Below are 17,602 nucleotides of genomic sequence, written 5' to 3' on the forward strand. Positions count from 1 at the left end.
AACACCCTGTACCTGCCGCTGGGAGTGTTGGATGGGACTGTGTAGAGGGAGCTTTACTCTGTATCTAACCCCGTGCTGTACCTGCCCTGGGAGTGTTTGATGGTACAGTGTAGAAGGAGCTTTACTCTGTATCTAACTAATCCCCTGTACCTGCCCTGGGAGTGTTTGATGGGACAGTGCAGAGGGAGCTTTACTCTGTATCTAACCCGTGCTGTACCTGCCCTGGGAGTGTTTGATGGGACAGTGTAGAGGGAGCTTTACTCTGTATCTAACCCGTGCTGTACCTGCCCTGGGAGTGTTTGATGGGACAGTGTAGAGGGAGCTTTACTCTGTATCTAACCCCTGTACCTGCCCTGGGTGTGTTTGATACGACAGTGTAGAGGGAGCTTTACTCTGTATCTAGCCCCGTGCTGTATCTGCCCTGGGAGAGTTTGATGGGACAGTGTAGAGGGAGCTTTACTCTGTATATAACCCGTGCTGTACCTGCCCTGTGAGAGTTTGATGGGACAGTGTAGAGGGAGCTTTACTCTGTATCTAACCACGTGCTGTACCTGCCCTGGGAGTGTTTGATGGGGCAGTGTAGAGGGAGCTTTACTCTGTATATAACCCCGTGCTGTACCTGGCCTGGTAGTGTTTGATGGGACAGTGTTAAGGGAGCTTGACTCTGTATCTAACCCCTGTACCTGCCCTGGGAGTGTTTGATACGACAGTGTAGAGGGAGCTTTACTCTGTATCTAGCCCCGTGCTGTATCTGCCCTGAGAGTGTTTGATGGGACAGTGTAGAGGGAGCTTTACTCTGTATATAACGCATGCTGTACCTGCCCTGGGATTGTTTGATGGGACAGTGTAGAGAGAGCTTTACTCTGTATCTAACCCCGTGCTGTACCTGCCCTGGGAGTGTTTGATGGGACAGTGTAGAGGGAGCTTTACTCTGTATCTAACCCCGTGCTGTACCTGCCCTGGGAGTGTTTCGTGGGACAGTGTAGAAGGAGCTTTACTCTGTATCTAACAAACCCCCTGTACCTGCCCTGGGAGTGTTTGATGGGACAGTGCAGAGGGAGCTTTACTCTGTATCTAACCCCGTGCTGTACCTGCCCTGGGAGTATTTGATACGACAGTGTAGAGGGAGCTTTACTCTGTATCTAGCCCCGTGCTGTATCTGCCCTGGGAGTGTTTGATGGGACAGTGTAGAGGGAGCTCTACTCTGTATCTAACCCCGTGCTGTACCTGCCCTGGGAGTGTTTGATGGGGCAGTGTAGAGGGAGCTTTACTCTGTATCTAACCCGTGCTGTACCTGCCCTGGGAGTGTTTGATGGGGACAGTGTAGAGGGAGCTTTACTCTGTATCTAGCCCCGTGCTGTACCTGCCCTGGGAGTGTTTGATGGGGCAGTGTAGAGGGAGCTTTACTCTGTATCTAGCCCCGTGCTGTATCTGCCCTGGGAGTGTGTAATGGGACAGTGTAGAGGGAGCTTTACTCTGTATCTAACCCCGTGCTGTACCTGCCCTGGGAGTGTTTGACGGGACAGTGTAGAGGGAGGTTTACTCTGTATCTAACCCCCTGTACCTGCCCTGGGAGTGTTTGATGGGACAGTGTAGAGGGAGCTTTACTCTGTATCTAACACCCTGTACCTGCCGCTGGGAGTGTTGGATGGGACTGTGTAGAGGGAGCTTTACTCTGTATCTAACCCCGTGCTGTACCTGCCCTGGGAGTGTTTGATGGGACAGTGTAGAAGGCGCTTTACTCTGTATCTAACTAATCCCCTGTACCTGCCCTGGGAGTGTTTGATGGGACAGTGCAGAGGGAGCTTTACTCTGTATCTAACCCGTGCTGTACCTGCCCTGGGAGTGTTTGATGGGACAGTGTAGAGGGAGCTTTACTCTGTATCTAACCCCCTGTACCTGACCTGGGAGTGTTTGATGGGACAGTGTAGAGGGAGCTTTACTCTGTATCTAACCCGTGCTGTACCTGCCCTGGGAGTGTTTGATGGGACAGTGTCGAGGGAGCTTTACTCTGTATCTAACACCTGTACCTGCCCTGGGAGTGTTTGATACGACAGTGTAGAGGGAGCTTTACTCTGTATCTAGCCCCGTGCTGTATCTGCCCTGGGAGAGTTTGATGGGACAGTGTAGAGGGAGCTTTACTCTGTATATAACCCGTGCTGTACCTGCCCTGTGAGTGTTTGATGGGACAGTGTAGAGGGAGCTTTACTCTGTATATAACCCCGTGCTGTACCTGGCCTGGTAGTGTTTGATGGGACAGTGTTAAGGGAGCTTGACTCTGTATCTAACCCCTGTACCTGCCCTGGGAGTGTTTGATACGACAGTGTAGAGGGAGCTTTACTCTGTATCTAGCCCCGTGCTGTATCTGCCCTGAGAGTGTTTGATGGGACAGTGTAGAGGGAGCTTTACTCTGTATATAACCCATGCTGTACCTGCCCTGGGATTGTTTGATGGGACAGTGTAGAGAGAGCTTTACTCTGTATCTAACCCCGTGCTGTACCTGCCCTGGGAGTGTTTGATGGGACAGTGTAGAGGGAGCTTTACTCTGTATCTAACTAAACCCCTGTACCTGCCCTGGGAGTGTTTGATGGGACAGTGCAGAGGGAGCTTTACTCTGTATCTAACCCCGTGCTGTACCTGCCCTGGGAGTATTTGATACGACAGTGTAGAGGGAGCTTTACTCTGTATCTAACCCGTGCTGTACCTGCCCTGGGAGTGTTTGATGGGGACAGTGTAGAGGGAGCTTTACTCTGTATCTAACCCTCTGTACCTGCCCTGGGAGTGTTTGATGGGACAGTGTAGAGGGAGCTTTACTCTGTATCTAACCCCCTGTACCTGCCCTGGGAGTGTTTGATGGGACAGTGTAGAGGGAGCTTTACTCTGTATCTAACCCCCTGTACCTGCCCTGGGAGTGTTTGATGGGACAGTGTAGAGGGAGCTTTACTCTGTATCTAACCCCCTGTACCTGCCCTGGGAGTGTTTAATGGGACAGTGTAGAGGGAGCTTTACTCTGTATCTAACCCGTGCTGTACCTGCCCTGGGAGTGTTTGATGGGACAGTGTAGAGGGAGCTTTACTCTGTATCTAACCCGTGCTGTTCCTGCCCTGGGAGTGTTTGATGGGACAGTGTAGAGGGAGCTTTACTCTGCATCTAACCCCCTGTACCTGCCCTGGGAGTGTTTGATGGGACAGTGTAGAGGGAGCTTTACTCTGTATCTAACCCCCTGTACCTGCCCTGGGAGTGTTTGATGGGACAGTGTAGAGGGAGCTTTACTCTGTATCTAACCCCGTGCTGTACCTGCCCTGGGAATGTTTGATGGGACAGTGTAGAGGGAGCTTTACTCTGTATCTAACCCCCTGTACCTGACCTGGGAGTGTTTGATGGGACAGTGTAGAGAGAGCTTTACTCTGCATCTAACCCTGTGCTGTACCTGACCTGGGAGTGTTTGATGGGACAGTGTAGAGGGAGCTTTACTCTGTATCTAACCCCCCTGTACCTGCCCTGGGAGTGTTTGATGGGACAGTGTAGAGGGAGCTTTACTCTGCATCTAACCCTGTGCTGTACCTGCCCTGGGAGTGTTTGATGGGACAATGTAGAGGGACGATGTTGTACGGAGGGAGATGCGTTCAGTGCAGAGCTGATCTTACGCGGGGGCTCGCTGTGGTGTATCGGAGCCCAGTCGTAAAGCTGCTGATGAAAGTGGGCAGTTTGAGCACTGAGACTTACCGGGGGGGGCAGGCCTTTGTGGCGCACGCCACGTAGCGGGGGTCGGGTTGGAAGATCCGGTGGCAACGTTCGCGCCGTGCCTCCTCCCGGGTCTCGAGGTCGGCGCACACGTACCTGACATCTGCTACTCCTGCGGACAAACAACAGTCGTTAGTATAACTCCGATCCAGTTCACAGGGGTGCTGACTCTGCAAGCTACCCTTTGCAGAAAGCTTTTCCTCTTGGTGAGGGGAGAGCGCTCGTAGCTCAATGGTGTTCGGAGGAATGAGCTTTAAGACAACACTCTGAGATGTCTCAGCGGGGCTGTGCTGGAGGTGAACACAGGAACAGGAGGAGGCCATTCAGCCCCTCGAGCCTGTTACACAGGAACAGGAGGAGGCCATTCAGCCCCTCGAGCCTGTTACACAGGAACAGGAGGAGGCCATTCAGCCCCTCGAGCCTGTTACTCGAACAGGAGGAGACCATTCAGCCCCTTGAGCCTGTTCCATCATTCAATTGGATCATGGCTGATCTGTATCTTAACTCCATCTACCCACCATGGTTCCGTAACCCTTAATACCCTTACCCAAATCTATCAATCTCAGTTTTGAAATTTTTAATTGACCCCCAGCCTCAACAGCTTTTTGGGGGAGAGAGTTCCCGATTCCCACGGCCCTTTGTGTGAAGAAGTGCTTCCTGACATCACCCCGGAAACGGCCTGGCTCTAATTTTAAGGTCCTGCCCCTTGTTCTGGACTCGCCCCACCCCAGGAAATAGTTTTTCTCTTGATCTACCCGATCGAATCCTTTAATCATCTTAAACACCTCGATCAGATCGCCCCTTAACCTTCTACACTCGAGGGAACACAAGCTCAGTCTGTGCAACCTGTCCTCGTAACTTAACCCTTTTATCCCTGGTACCATTCTGGTGAATCTGTGCTGCTCCCTCTCCAAGGCCGATATTTCCCACATTACAACAATGACCACACTCCAAAATTACTTCATTGGCTGTAAAGCGCTTTGAAACGTCATGGGGTGGTGAAAGGCGCTATAGAAATGCAATTCTTTCTTTCTTTCTATATATCCTTGCTGAGGTGCAGGGCCCAGAACGGAACACAGTTACTGCAGATGGGGTCTGACCAGGGATCTGTACAACTTAAGTTGTAGAAGGAACTTAACTGGGACCAGAAAGTTAATCGAGAACAATACTTCCGGAAACATCAGGAGAAGAGGGATGAGGATCAGGGAGTTTTCCTTGTTCTCCGATCAGGGCGAAACTGGAAAGGAAGGATCCATTTATTGGCCACCCCGATTGTCTGAGACCGGGTACAGATGGCAGGTTTCCTTCCCTGAAGGCCATTAATGACCCAGTTGGGTTTGTCCGACAATCCGACACTTTGTGGTTAGTTCTGGTGCTGTCGGCCCACAGGGGATAGAGTAGCCGAGTGGTTTTGGCCCTGGACCAGCCCACTGTGATAAGCGCTGGCAGCAACAGAGGTTTCACCGATAACCGACCCCGTTAACGGCTGCGGAACCGATGAACAACAAACAAAACAAAGAACCAAAGGATCTCCCTCTGTTGCTGGGTACCAGGGGCGGGGCGGGTGGGGCGGTCCTGGCTTCTCACCCCGAGATATTCAGTGACTCGTGCAGGAAAGTGTGCATGTGTGCGCGTGTGTGTGTGTCAGGTGGGTTTGGGCTTGCTGCAATGCCCTCATGGTTGAATAGTCTGCTGCCGTACACAGTCTGGGCTCACACATGCAGACTGGTCTATTCTATATTGGGGAGACCAAACGCAGATTGGGTGACCGCTTGGCGATGCACCTCCGTTCAGTCCGTAAGCGTGACCTCGAGCTTCCGGTCGCCTGTCACTTTAATTCCTCCTCCATTCCCACTCTGACCTCTCTGGCCTCAGCCTCCTGCACTGTCCCAATGAAGCTCAACGCAAGCTCAAGGAGCACCTCAGCTTTCGTTTAGGCAATTTACAGCCTTCCGAACTCAACATCGAGTTCGACAATTTCAGGCCGTAACCTCTGCCCCTTTCCTCCCTTTATATTTACAAACCCCCCCCCCAGGGTTTCCCACGGCAGATGGTAAATTATTCCGCCCTCACACCCTATCTACACTCAGCTTTTGTTTCCTAACCTCTGTCATTGCCATTTCAATTCGGCCCATCATCCCTGTTGTCTCTCTAATCTCTCCTGCCTTCCACCTATCACCGACCTTCCCTCCCCTCCCCCTTTCAATGACCCCTGCACTTCCTTAAGAACCTGTTACATTTCGAAGGTTTGCCAGTTCTGACGCTAGGTCATCGACCTGAAACACTAACTCTGTTTCTCTCTCCACAGATGCTGCCTGACCCGCTGAGATTTCCAGCATTTTCGGTTTTTATTTAAGACTGGTCTGGAATTCCCTCCCAAAACCTCTCCCTCCGGCTTTTGAAAACCCACCTCTTTGACCAAGCTTTTGGTCACCTGTCCTAATATCTCCTCATGTCAGATTTTTGTCTGATTTACACTCCTGTGAAGCGCCTTGGGATGTTTTACATTTAAGGCACTATGTAAATGCAAGTTGTTGTTGTTCAGGTAGCAGTGATTGACCAATGCCTGTGGATCGGTGCGGTGAGAGTCAGCGAGAGGAGAGGGTAAAGGTGGGGGGGGGGGGTAACAGTGGGGGGGGGGGTAACAGTGGGGGGGGGGTAACAGTGGGGTGAGAGGGTAACAGTGGGGTGAGAGGGTAACAGTGGGGTGAGAGGGTAACAGTGGGGTGAGAGGGTAACAGTGGGGTGCAGGGGTAACAGTGGGGTGAGAGGATAACAGTGGGGGTGCAGGGGTAACGGTGGGGTGAGAGGGTAACAGTGGGGTGAGAGGGTAACAGTGGGGTGAGAGGGTAACAGTGGGGTGAGAGGGTAACAGTGGGGTGAGAGGGTAACAGTGGGGTGAGAGGGTAACAGTGGGGTGAGAGGGTAACAGTGGGGTGAGAGGGTAACAGTGGGGTGAGAGGGTAACAGTGGGGTGAGAGGGTAACAGTGGGGTGAGAGGGTAACAGTGGGGTGAGAGGGTAACAGTGGGGTGAGAGGGTAACAGTGGGGTGAGAGGGTAACAGTGGGGTGAGAGGGTAACGGTGGGGTGAGAGGGTAACAGTGGGGTGAGAGGGTAACAGTGGGGTGAGAGGGTAACAGTGGGGTGAGAGGGTAACAGTGGGGTGCAGGGGTAACGGTGAGGTGAGAGGGTAACAGTGGGGTGAGAGGGTAACAGTGGGGTGAGAGGGTAACAGTGGGGTGAGAGGGTAACAGTGGGGTGAGAGGGTAACAGTGGGGGGGGGTAACAGTGAGGTGAGAGGGTAACGGTGGGGTGAGAGGGTAACAGTGGGGTGAGAGGGTAACAGTGGGGTGAGAGGGTAACAGTGGGGTGAGAGGGTAACAGTGGGGTGAGAGGGTAACAGTGGGGTGCAGGGGTAACAGTGGGGTGAGAGGGTAACAGTGGGGTGAGAGGGTAACAGTGGGGTGAGAGGGTAACAGTGGGGGGTGGGGGGTAACAGTGGGGTGAGAGGGTAACGGTGGGGTGAGAGGGTAACAGTGGGGGGGGTAACGATGGGGGGGGGGGAGTAACGGTGGGGCGAGAGGGTAACAGTGGGGCGAGAGGGTAACGGTGGGGTGAGAGGGTAACAGTGGGGTGAGAGGGTAACGGTGGGGTGAGAGGGTAACGGTGAGGTGAGAGGGTAACGGTGGGGTGAGAGGGTAACAGTGGGGTGCAGGGGTAACAGTGAGGTGAGAGGGTAACAGTGGGGTGAGAGGGTAACGGTGGGGTGCAGGGGTAACGGTGGGGTGAGAGGGTAACGGTGAGGTGAGAGGGTAACGGTGAGGTGAGAGGGTAACAGTGGGGTGAGAGGGTAACAGTGGGGTGAGAGGGTAACGGTGGGGTGAGAGGGTAACGGTGGGGTGAGAGGGTAACGGTGGGGTGAGAGGGTAACAGTGGGGTGCAGGGGTAACAGTGAGGTGAGAGGGTAACAGTGGGGTGAGAGGGTAACAGTGGGTGAGAGGGTAACAGTGGGGTGAGAGGGTAACAGTGGGGTGAGAGGGTAACAGTGGGGTGAGAGGGTAACAGTGGGGGGGGTAACAGTGAGGTGAGAGGGTAACAGTGGGGTGCAGGGGTAACAGTGGGGTGAGAGGGTAACAGTGGGGTGAGAGGGTAACAGTGGGGTGAGAGGGTAACAGTGGGGTGAGAGGGTAACAGTGGGGTGAGAGGGTAACAGTGGGGTGAGAGGGTAACAGTGGGGGGGGGGGTAACAGTGGGGGGGGGTAACAGTGGGGGGGGGGGTAACAGTGGGGGGGGGTAACAGTGGGGTGAGAGGGTAACGGTGGGGTGAGAGGGTAACGGTGGGGTGAGAGGGTAACGGTGGGGTGAGAGGGTAACGGTGGGGTGAGAGGGTAACGGTGGGGTGAGAGGGTAACAGTGGGGTGAGAGGGTAACGGTGGGGTGAGAGGGTAACAGTGGGGTGAGAGGGTAACAGTGGGGTGAGAGGGTAACGGTGGGGTGAGAGGGTAACGGTGGGGTGAGAGGGTAACAGTGGGGTGAGAGGGTAACAGTGGGGTGAGAGGGTAACAGTGGGGTGAGAGGGTAACAGTGGGGTGAGAGGGTAACAGTGGGGTGAGAGGGTAACGGTGGGGTGAGAGGGTAACGGTGGGGTGAGAGGGTAACGGTGGGGTGAGAGGGTAACGGTGGGGTGAGAGGGTAACGGTGGGGTGAGAGGGTAACGGTGGGGTGAGAGGGTAACAGTGGGGTGCAGGGGTAACAGTGGGGTGAGAGGGTAACAGTGGGGTGCAGGGGTAACGGTGGGGTGCAGGGGTAACGGTGGGGTGCAGGGGTAACGGTGGGGTGCAGGGGTAACGGTGGGGTGCAGGGGTAACGGTGGGGTGCAGGGGTAACGGTGGGGTGCAGGGGTAACGGTGGGGTGCAGGGGTAACGGTGGGGTGCAGGGGTAACGGTGGGGTGCAGGGGTAACGGTGGGGTGCAGGGGTAACGGTGGGGTGCAGGGGTAACGGTGGGGTGAGAGGGTAACAGTGGGGTGCAGGGGTAACGGTGGGGTGCAGGGGTAAAGTCTGTTTGTAGCAACAAACTCAGGCAATGGTGGGATGGCGTTAGCACAGCACTATCTGTCGCTGTGCCTCCCCTCTCTATATAAATCCAAGGAGCGTGTATTTTGAGCATGAATATTGTCACACCATCACCTTGGCCACAGGTAGCGGAACAGGGCCCCGTTATTGGAAGCCAGAGGTAAGTGCGTCTCTCACTCGGGAACCTTGAAGCAGCTGTGACATTCGTGGCATTTCCGATCTCCTTCTCCAACTGTTTGGACACCTGAAACAGCCGGGTGAAACAAATACTTACACAGACATACTTTATATATAGTAACACCTTCTAACGTAGACTGATACAGCACACAGCCATTGGGCCCATCGAGCCTGTGCCGGCTCTGTGACAGAGCGATCCAATCAGTCCCACTCCCCGCTCTGTCCCCACAGCCCGGCACATTTCCCCCCCTTCCAGTATTTACCCAATTCCCGGTTTGAAAGTCGCTATTGAATCTGCTCCCACCGCCCTGTCAGGCAGCGCGTTCCCGATCACAACAACTCGCTGCGTAAACACATTCTCCCCATCTCCCCCCCTGGTTCCATCGCCGATTATCGTCAATCTGTGTCCCTCTGGTTCCTGACCCTCCTGCCCCGGGGAACAGTTTCTCATTAATTACTCGATCTAAACCCGTCACGATTTTGAACACCTCTATTACATCTCCACTTAACCTTCTCTGCTCAAAGGAGAACAGCCCCAGCTTCTCCAGTCTATCCCCGGAACTGAACTCCTTCATCCCTGGAACCACTCTGGCCAATCTCCTCTGCTCCCTCTCCAAGGCCTTCACATCCTTCCTAAAGTGCGGTGCCCAGAATTGGACACAGTATTCCCAGCTGAGGCCGGACCAGTGTTTTATACAGGTTCAGCATAACTTCTTTGCTTTTGTACTCTGTGCCTCTGTTTATGAAGCCCAGGATCCCGTAAGCTGTTTAACCATTTTCTCAACCTGCCCTGCCCCCTTCAGCGATTTGTGCACATCCCTTTGGGATTGTATCCTTAGCTTAGATTGCCTCTCCTGATTCTTTCACTCAGAATGCCTCACTTATTACATCCTACAGAGACAGCTTCACAGCCAACGGATTATTTTCAAGTGGCAGCCATTTTTCAGACAGGAAGATCCCACAACAGCACTGAGATCAATGTGTGCATTAATGTACAGGAAGATCCCACAACAGCACTGAGATCAATGTGTGCATTAATGTGTGTTGATTGAGGGAGAAATTTTAGTCACGACACTGGGAGAATTCTCTCTTTTCCCAAAAGTGTGAGGGGATTTTTTTTTTAACATCTACCCGAGAGGGCGGACTCTCATACGAAAGACAGCCCCTCCGACAGTGCAGCTCTCCCTTAGTGCTGCCCCTCTGACAGTGCAGCACTCCCTCAGTACTACCCCTCCGACAGTGCAGCGCTCCCTCAGTACTGCCCCTCCGACAGTACGGTGCTCCCTCAGTACTGCCCCTCCGACAGTGCAGCATTCCCTCAGTACTGCCCCTCCGACAGTGCAGCACTCCCTCAGTACTACCCCTCCGACAGTGCAGCGCTCCCTCAGTACTGCCCCTCCGACAGTGCAGCACTCCCTCAGTACTGCCCCTCCGACAGTGCAGCACTCCCTCAGTACTGCCCCTCTGACAGTGTAGCATTCCCTCAGTACTGCCCCTCCGATACTGCAGCATTCCCTCAGTACTGCCCCTCCGACAGTGCAGCACTCCCTCAGTACTGCCCCTCCGACAGTGCAGCACTCCCTCAGTACTGCCCCTCCGACAGTGCAGCACTCCCTCAGTACTGCCCCTCTGATACTGCAGCACTCCCTCAGTACTGCCCCTCCGATACTGCGGCACTCCCTCAGTACTGCACTGCGTGTATCAGCCTGGATTAGATCTCTGGAGGAAGGTCAAAATCACAACCTTCTGAGTGCTACCAAAGATAAGAGTGCTACCCACTGAGCGAAGCTGACATCGCTGTTCGAACAGCCAGTGTGTGACTCCGTTCCATATTTTTGAACTTAACTCTCAATGTAATTACAGGCGGTGAGTAAGGGTCCATTCACAATTGTCTTTTATACGTGCTCTTTACAAAGGGTACAAGGTAAAACGATTATTGAAACTGAGGATACACAGTGGATTCTTCCTGAGACATACATGTGCTCATACACAACTTACATACAGTCCCACGCAACACATACCTGCGCTCGCACAAGACACTCGTTCGTGCACGCACGCTCGCACACGCTTGTGCACGCACACAAACTGTACATGCTCATACACCAACACCCGCGCACGCTTGTGCACACACACTCGCACGCGCTCATGCACACACTGCTCACGCTCATGCACACAGTCGCACACACACATACACGCTCGTTCACACACACACGCTCATGCGCACACACACTCGTGCACACAGTCGCACACACACATACACGCTCGTTCACACTCGCACACGCTCGCGCACACATGCTCACACACACACGCTCGCCACACACGCTCGCACACACACTCGTGCACACAGTCGCACATACACATACACGCTCGTTCACACTCGCACACGCTCGTGCACACACATGCTCGCACACACACACATTCGCACACACACTCACAACTAAGAGTTGCTGGGCAAGAAGAATGCATTTACCTCTGACCAGGGCGTCTGGTCCAGTTCGAAGGGACAGATGCTCACGATACAGGGTGCCACCCCCGTGGGCTGTGCTGTCCCCGGACACAGTGTCGCATTCACCTCTACGTCTGTCCCGTTATCGAACTGGACGCAGGTAACTGACCTCTCGGCAACTCCGACTCCGCAAGAAGTGGAACAGACGGCCCACTCCGAAACAGTCCACCTGCAATTAGCACACGAGAATGACAGGACTTAGCAGCTGCACGGAGCCCCGAGAGCATTACTGAACGCCAAACCCTGCAACCAGAATCCTCAAGAGGTCGGAATAGAATCAGAGAATCTTACAGCACAGAAGGAGGCCATTCGGCCCATCAAGTCTGCGCTGGCTTTCAAAGAGCAATCCAGTCAGTCACACTCCCCCTGCTCTTTCCCCATAGAATAAGGAGCCGCTCATTTAAAACTGAGATGAGGAGGAATTTCTTCTCTCAGAGGGTTGTAAATCTGTGGAATTCTCTGCCCCAGAGAGCTGTGGAGGCTGGGTCATTGAATATATTTAAGGCAGAAATAGACAGATTTTTGAGCGATAAGGGAGTGAAGGGTTATGGGGAGCGGGCAGGGAAGTGGAGCTGAGTCCATGATCAGATCAGCCATGATCGTATTGAACGGCAGAGCAGGCTCGAGGGGCCACATGGTCTACTCCTGCTCCTGTTTCTTATGTTCCTATATCCCTGCCATGTCTTATTCTTCAAGTATTTAACCAATTCTCCTTTGAAAGCTAGGATTAAATCTGTCTCTACTGCTCTATCTGGCTCACGTCACCACTCATGTCACCCCTGGTTCTTCAATCTGTGCCCTCTGGTTACTGGCCCCTCGGCCATTGGAAACAGTTTGTCTTTATTTCCTCTATCTGAACCTTTCACAATTTTGAACACCTCCATCAAATCTCTGCTTCACCTTCCCCGAGAACAAGCCAGCTTCTCCGTAACTGTAATCTCTCATCCCTGGTACCATTCTGGTCAATTTCTTCCCCACCCTCTACAAAGCTGTCACATGTTCCCGAAACTGTGGTGTCCAGGATTGGACACAATACTCCAGCTGTGGCCGAACTCGTGTTTTATATTAGGTTTAGCACAACTTCCTGGCTTATGTCAGAGCCTAAGATAGGGAGGGGAAATTCAGCCTGGGTTCCCGCTTCTGATCCTAATCCAGTGACGCCCCCCCTTGCCGGATAGTGTGCGAGTGTGGATGTCGGATAAGGAGAGGATCGGGCTCAGTTGTCGGGTGCTCCACAGTCGAATAGTCAGCCAACACTCATTGCTACTCGCGCATGAAGAGCAGACGACACTGGAGTGGTGCGGGAGAGCAGATGCCCAGGGAACCCGCACCCCATCGGGAGAGGAGGAGGAGGCGGGGGAGGGGAGGGGGAGGGAGAGGGAGAGGGAGAGGGAGAGGGAGAGGGAGAGGGAGAGGGAGAGGGAGAGGGAGAGGGAGAGGGAGAGGGAGAGGGAGAGGGAGAGGGAGAGGGGAGGGGGAGGGGGAGGGGGAGGGGGAGGGGGAGGGGGAGGGGGAGGGGGAGGGGGGTACGTGGACTGCGGACAATGGTGGGCGGTGCAGGACACAGCGAGTGACAATCAATCCCAGCAGTGGCATTGGAGGAGGGTGGGCTGTGGGGTGCGCTGCTTTCCCAATCAGACGAGCAGTGAGGAACAATGTAAAGGCCTCAGAGAGGGTTCAGAGGGGGTTTACCGGGGATGAGGGGGTTTACCGGGGATGAGGGGGTTTACCGGGGATGAGGAAAGGTTGGAAAGGTGAAGACTGTTCTCCCTGGAACAGAGAAGGTTAAGAGGTGAGCTAATCGAGGTTTTCAACATGATGAGAAGTTCCAGTGTGTCTCCCTCGCTCCCCATCTCCCCTCGCTCTCCGTGTCCCTCGCTCCCCTTGCCCCTCGCTCCCGTGCCCCTCGCTCCCCGTGCCCCTCGCTCCCGGGCCACGTACCTGACAGGGCAGGCTTGGCTATTACACTTTGCCACAGACCCTGGTCTGGGAGTGCCCGCACAGTCAGCATCAGAGGTCGTCTGCCTCTCCAGAGCCTCTTGCTTCAGGCACCGAACATTTCTTTCTTGTTGTCCTCCACCACAGGAGACGCTGCACGCACCGAACTCGCCCGCCTCCCACCTGCACAGACACGGGCCGAGAACAGGGAGAGGTCATGGGCCTGCACACCGGGGCTGAGGGCCGAAGGGGCTCACTGCGAATGAGAAACCTCAGGGGCCCCACAGCACTCCCGAGTCGACAGTAAGGTCATAACAGGACAGCAGGATGAGGAACAATCGTCACAGGGAAAAGGAGGAGAAATTTATTCACGCAATGTGGGAGGAAGGTCAGTGTCTGTTGGAACCCGTACCCCAGTGAGAGTCAGTGTGTGTGGGACCTGTACCCCAGTGAGAGTCAGTGTGTGTGGGACCCGTACGCCAGTGAGAGTCAGTGTGTGTGGGACTGTACCCCAGTGAGAGTCAGTGTGTGTGGGACCCATATCCCAGTGAGAGTCAGTGTGTGTGGGACTGTACCCCAGTGAGAGTCAGTGTGTGTGGGACCCGTACGCCAGTGAGAGTCAGTGTGTGTGGGACCTGTACCCCAGTGAGAGTCAGTGTGTGTGGGACCCGTACCCCAGTGAGAGTCAGTGTGTGTGGGACTGTACCCCAGTGAGAGTCAGTGTGTGTGGGACCCGTACCCCAGTGAGAGTCAGTGTGTGTGGGACTGTACCCCAGTGAGAGTCAGTGTGTGTGGGACCCGTACCCCAGTGAGAGTCAGTGTGTGTGGGACCAGTACCCCAGTGAGAGTCAGTGTGTGTGGGACTGTACCCCAGTGAGAGTCAGTGTGTGTGGGACCTGTACCCCAGTGAGAGTCAGTGTGTGTGTGGCCCGTACCCCAGTGAGAGTCAGTGTGTGTGGGACCCGTACCCCAGTGAGAGTCAGTGTGTGTGGGACCCGTACCCCAGTGAGAGTCAGTGTGTGTGGGACTGTACCCCAGTGAGAGTCAGTGTGTGTGGGACCTGTCCCCCAGTGAGAGTCAGTGTGTGTGGGACCCGTACCCCAGTGAGAGTCAGTGTGTGTGGGACCTGTACCCCAGTGAGAGTCAGTGTGTGTGGGACCCGTACCCCAGTGAGAGTCAGTGTGTGTGGGACCTGTACCCCAGTGAGAGTCAGTGTGTGTGGGACCCGTACCCCAGTGAGAGTCAGTGTGTGTGGGACCCGTACCCCAGTGAGAGTCAGTGTGTGTGGGACTGTCCCCCAGTGAGAGTCAGTGTGTGTGGGACCCATACCCCAGTGAGAGTCAGTGTGTGTGGGACCCGTACCCCAGTGAGAGTCAGTGTGTGTGGGACCCGTACCCCAGTGAGAGTCAGTGTGTGTGGGACCCGTACCCCAGTGAGAGTCAGTGTGTGTGGGACCCGTACCCCAGTGAGAGTCAGTGTGTGTGGGACTGTCCCCCAGTGAGAGTCAGTGTGTGTGGGACCCATACCCCAGTGAGAGTCAGTGTGTGTGGGACCCGTACCCCAGTGAGAGTCAGTGTGTGTGGGACCTGTACCGCACTGAGGCGATTTCACTAACAGCCTTACCAAGGAGGGCACGGTGTAGTGTTACATGGCTCCAGCCTATCAGGAGGCCTCATTGACTGCAAGCAGTACTGCAGGTCCAGCTCTTTCTTTGAGCTGTGGTCAGCACACTCATAATGGACCCTCATAGTTCCTGTAATATTGAAAACACACCACAAACAGTGGCCTTGGTCACCAACATCTACAAAGCTATGTGTCATGTATTCAACTGTCATTGTAACCCATGTATAAACTGACCTAAGTTGTGCACCGTGAGAACACTGACCACTAGGTGGTGAACTTGTGGGAGACACTCCTAACCTGGACTTTCAGGTATAAAAGGGGAAACTCCACCCACCTTCTCCACTTCAGTGCTGGCTAATAAAGGTAACTGGTCACTGGTGACCTTCTCTCAAGTATGGGCCTCGTGTGCATTTGTACTGTACAGTAAGGACATAGTATTGGTGACGAGAAACTGGGATTTAAACCACGTGAGCATGGCCACTAGCAGCACAGACGAGAGGTACTGTGTTGGTGATGATTGGGACAATTTTATTGAGAGACTACAGCAAAGTGTCGTCACTAAGGAATGGCTGGGACAGGATTCGGCCGACAAACGCAGGGCTCATCTCCTGACGGTTTGTGGATCCAGGACGTACTCCCTGATGAAGGACCTTCTAGCACCAGAGAAGCCGGCAGACAAGACGTTCGAAGAGCTCAGTAAGTTGATCAGGGAACACTTTAAACCGGCGAGCAGCATGCACATGGCGAGACACCGGTTTTACACGCACCGGCGGTGAGAAGGGCAAAGCGTTCCAGACTTCGTGGCAGACCTCTGGCGACTGGCGAGTCTATGTAAGTTCCCAGATGCATGCAGAGCGGAAATGCTGCGAGACTTTTTTATTGAGGGCATCGGGCACGCTGGGGTTTTCAGGAAACTGATTGAGACCAAAGACTTGACCCTGGAAGCGGCAGCTCTGATAGCCCGGACATTTATCTCAGGGGAGGAAGAGACCAGAATGATGTTTGACAAAAATCTTGGTTTAAATGCAGCAAATGGACAGGGAGTCAATATTGTTAACGCGGCACACAGTTCTCCAGGCAGACAAGGGCAATCGGACATGCCCCAGCATGTAGTCGAACCCAAAGGGGGAATTCAACAGAGACAATGGTTAGCTGAATGGCGATTCATGCCATCGCAAGGGACAATGCGGCCAGTAATGGGGCCATCAACACCTGTCAATGGTGCGCTTAAGGACAGTTACAGAGACAGTCAGAGACGATCGACTGGTAATGGACCTTTTGTTTCCAACAACGGCTCATGTTGGAGGTGTGGAGGCAAACACCCAGCCAGAGCTTGCAGGTATCAGCAATATACCTGCAGAAACTGCAACGTCAGCGGTCACTTGGCGCGTATGTGCAGGAAGCCTGCAGATATACGAGGAGGATGGGCCCGATGTAAGCCCTACGAGGCCAAATGGACACTGGGGGAAATCACTGGATGCTGAAGTTCAGCGAGTTCATGTGGAGCACGTATACAGTTCATACACCAGGACGCCACCGATAATGATGAAAGTGCTCCTCAATGGCATCCCAGTATCAACAGAGCTAGACACGGGGGCCAGCCAGTCCCTGATGAGTATCAAACAGTTCGACAAGTTGTGGGCGTCCAAGGTCGGGAGGCCAAAATTATTGCCGATTGACGCACAGCTACGGACATATACAAAGGAGATCATTCCGGTGCTAGGCAGCGCCACGGTAGTCATGACCCACAAAGATTCGGAGAACAGGTTGCCACTCTGGATTGTCCCGGGGGACGGTCCCGCACTGCTGGGGAGGAGTTGGCTTGCTGTCATGAACAGGAAATGGGGCGATGTCAATGCAATTTCCTCTGTGGAGCGAGTATCATGCTCACAGGTCCTGAACAAATCTGACTCACTATTTCAACCCGGCATCGGCACTTTCATGGGGACCAAGGTAGTGATTCACATAAACCCGGACGCCAGGCCAGTACACCACAAGGCCAGAGCGGTGCCGTCCGTGATGCGGGAAAAGATAGAAGGCGAATTGGACCGCCTGCTGAGGGAAGGCATCATCTGGCCAGTCGAATTCAGTGACTGGGTGAGCCCGATTGTGCCGGTGCTCAAGGCGGATGGGTCGGTCAGGATATGTGGCGATTACAAGGTGTAGAATTGACCAATATCTCGCAAAGATTCCAGGTACCTTTCCCCTACAGAGGAGAAAAATCCCTTTCTGGGCTTTTAAAATGAGTTTAAAGGGGCAGATGAAGCCTGCGGGGGGTAAAAGGGGATGCATTCATGGAGACCCCCCCCCCCCCAGTGTTTGGACTCATAGGAAAGGGAATTCAAAATGGAGCTAAATTACAGAAGCCTGAGATCCCCTAAACATCTATGGGAAGGAGCAGATCAATTTTAAGATCCTACAACATTTTGGCTGCGAAAAAGAGTTACCAAATACAGGAGGTGGAGCCAACATCTGAAGCAAATTCGTGTATTAAGGACCCCAGGCTGTCTGGGGGGAACTATTCCCCGAAGAGATAAT

The 17,602-nt window shown here is 54.0% G+C and overlaps 1 protein-coding gene across 1 annotated transcript in view; it reads right to left on the reverse strand.

The window, feature by feature from the left end:
- adamts13 (ADAM metallopeptidase with thrombospondin type 1 motif, 13) overlaps positions 1-17,602 on the reverse strand; it is a 196,053-nt gene that overhangs the window by 33,825 nt on the left and 144,626 nt on the right. Inside the window, exons 23-27 of the mRNA XM_070863579.1 lie at positions 15,065-15,194; positions 13,445-13,624; positions 11,468-11,672; positions 8,935-9,064; positions 3,727-3,856 (exon numbers count right to left, since the gene is read on the reverse strand). Of these exons, the coding sequence (XP_070719680.1) occupies positions 3,727-3,856; positions 8,935-9,064; positions 11,468-11,672; positions 13,445-13,624; positions 15,065-15,194 (775 nt within the window). The remainder of the gene's footprint in view (positions 1-3,726; positions 3,857-8,934; positions 9,065-11,467; positions 11,673-13,444; positions 13,625-15,064; positions 15,195-17,602) is intronic.

This window comes from Pristiophorus japonicus, chromosome 20 (genome assembly GCF_044704955.1).
Source record: "Pristiophorus japonicus isolate sPriJap1 chromosome 20, sPriJap1.hap1, whole genome shotgun sequence".
Lineage (NCBI taxonomy): Eukaryota > Metazoa > Chordata > Chondrichthyes > Pristiophoridae > Pristiophorus > Pristiophorus japonicus.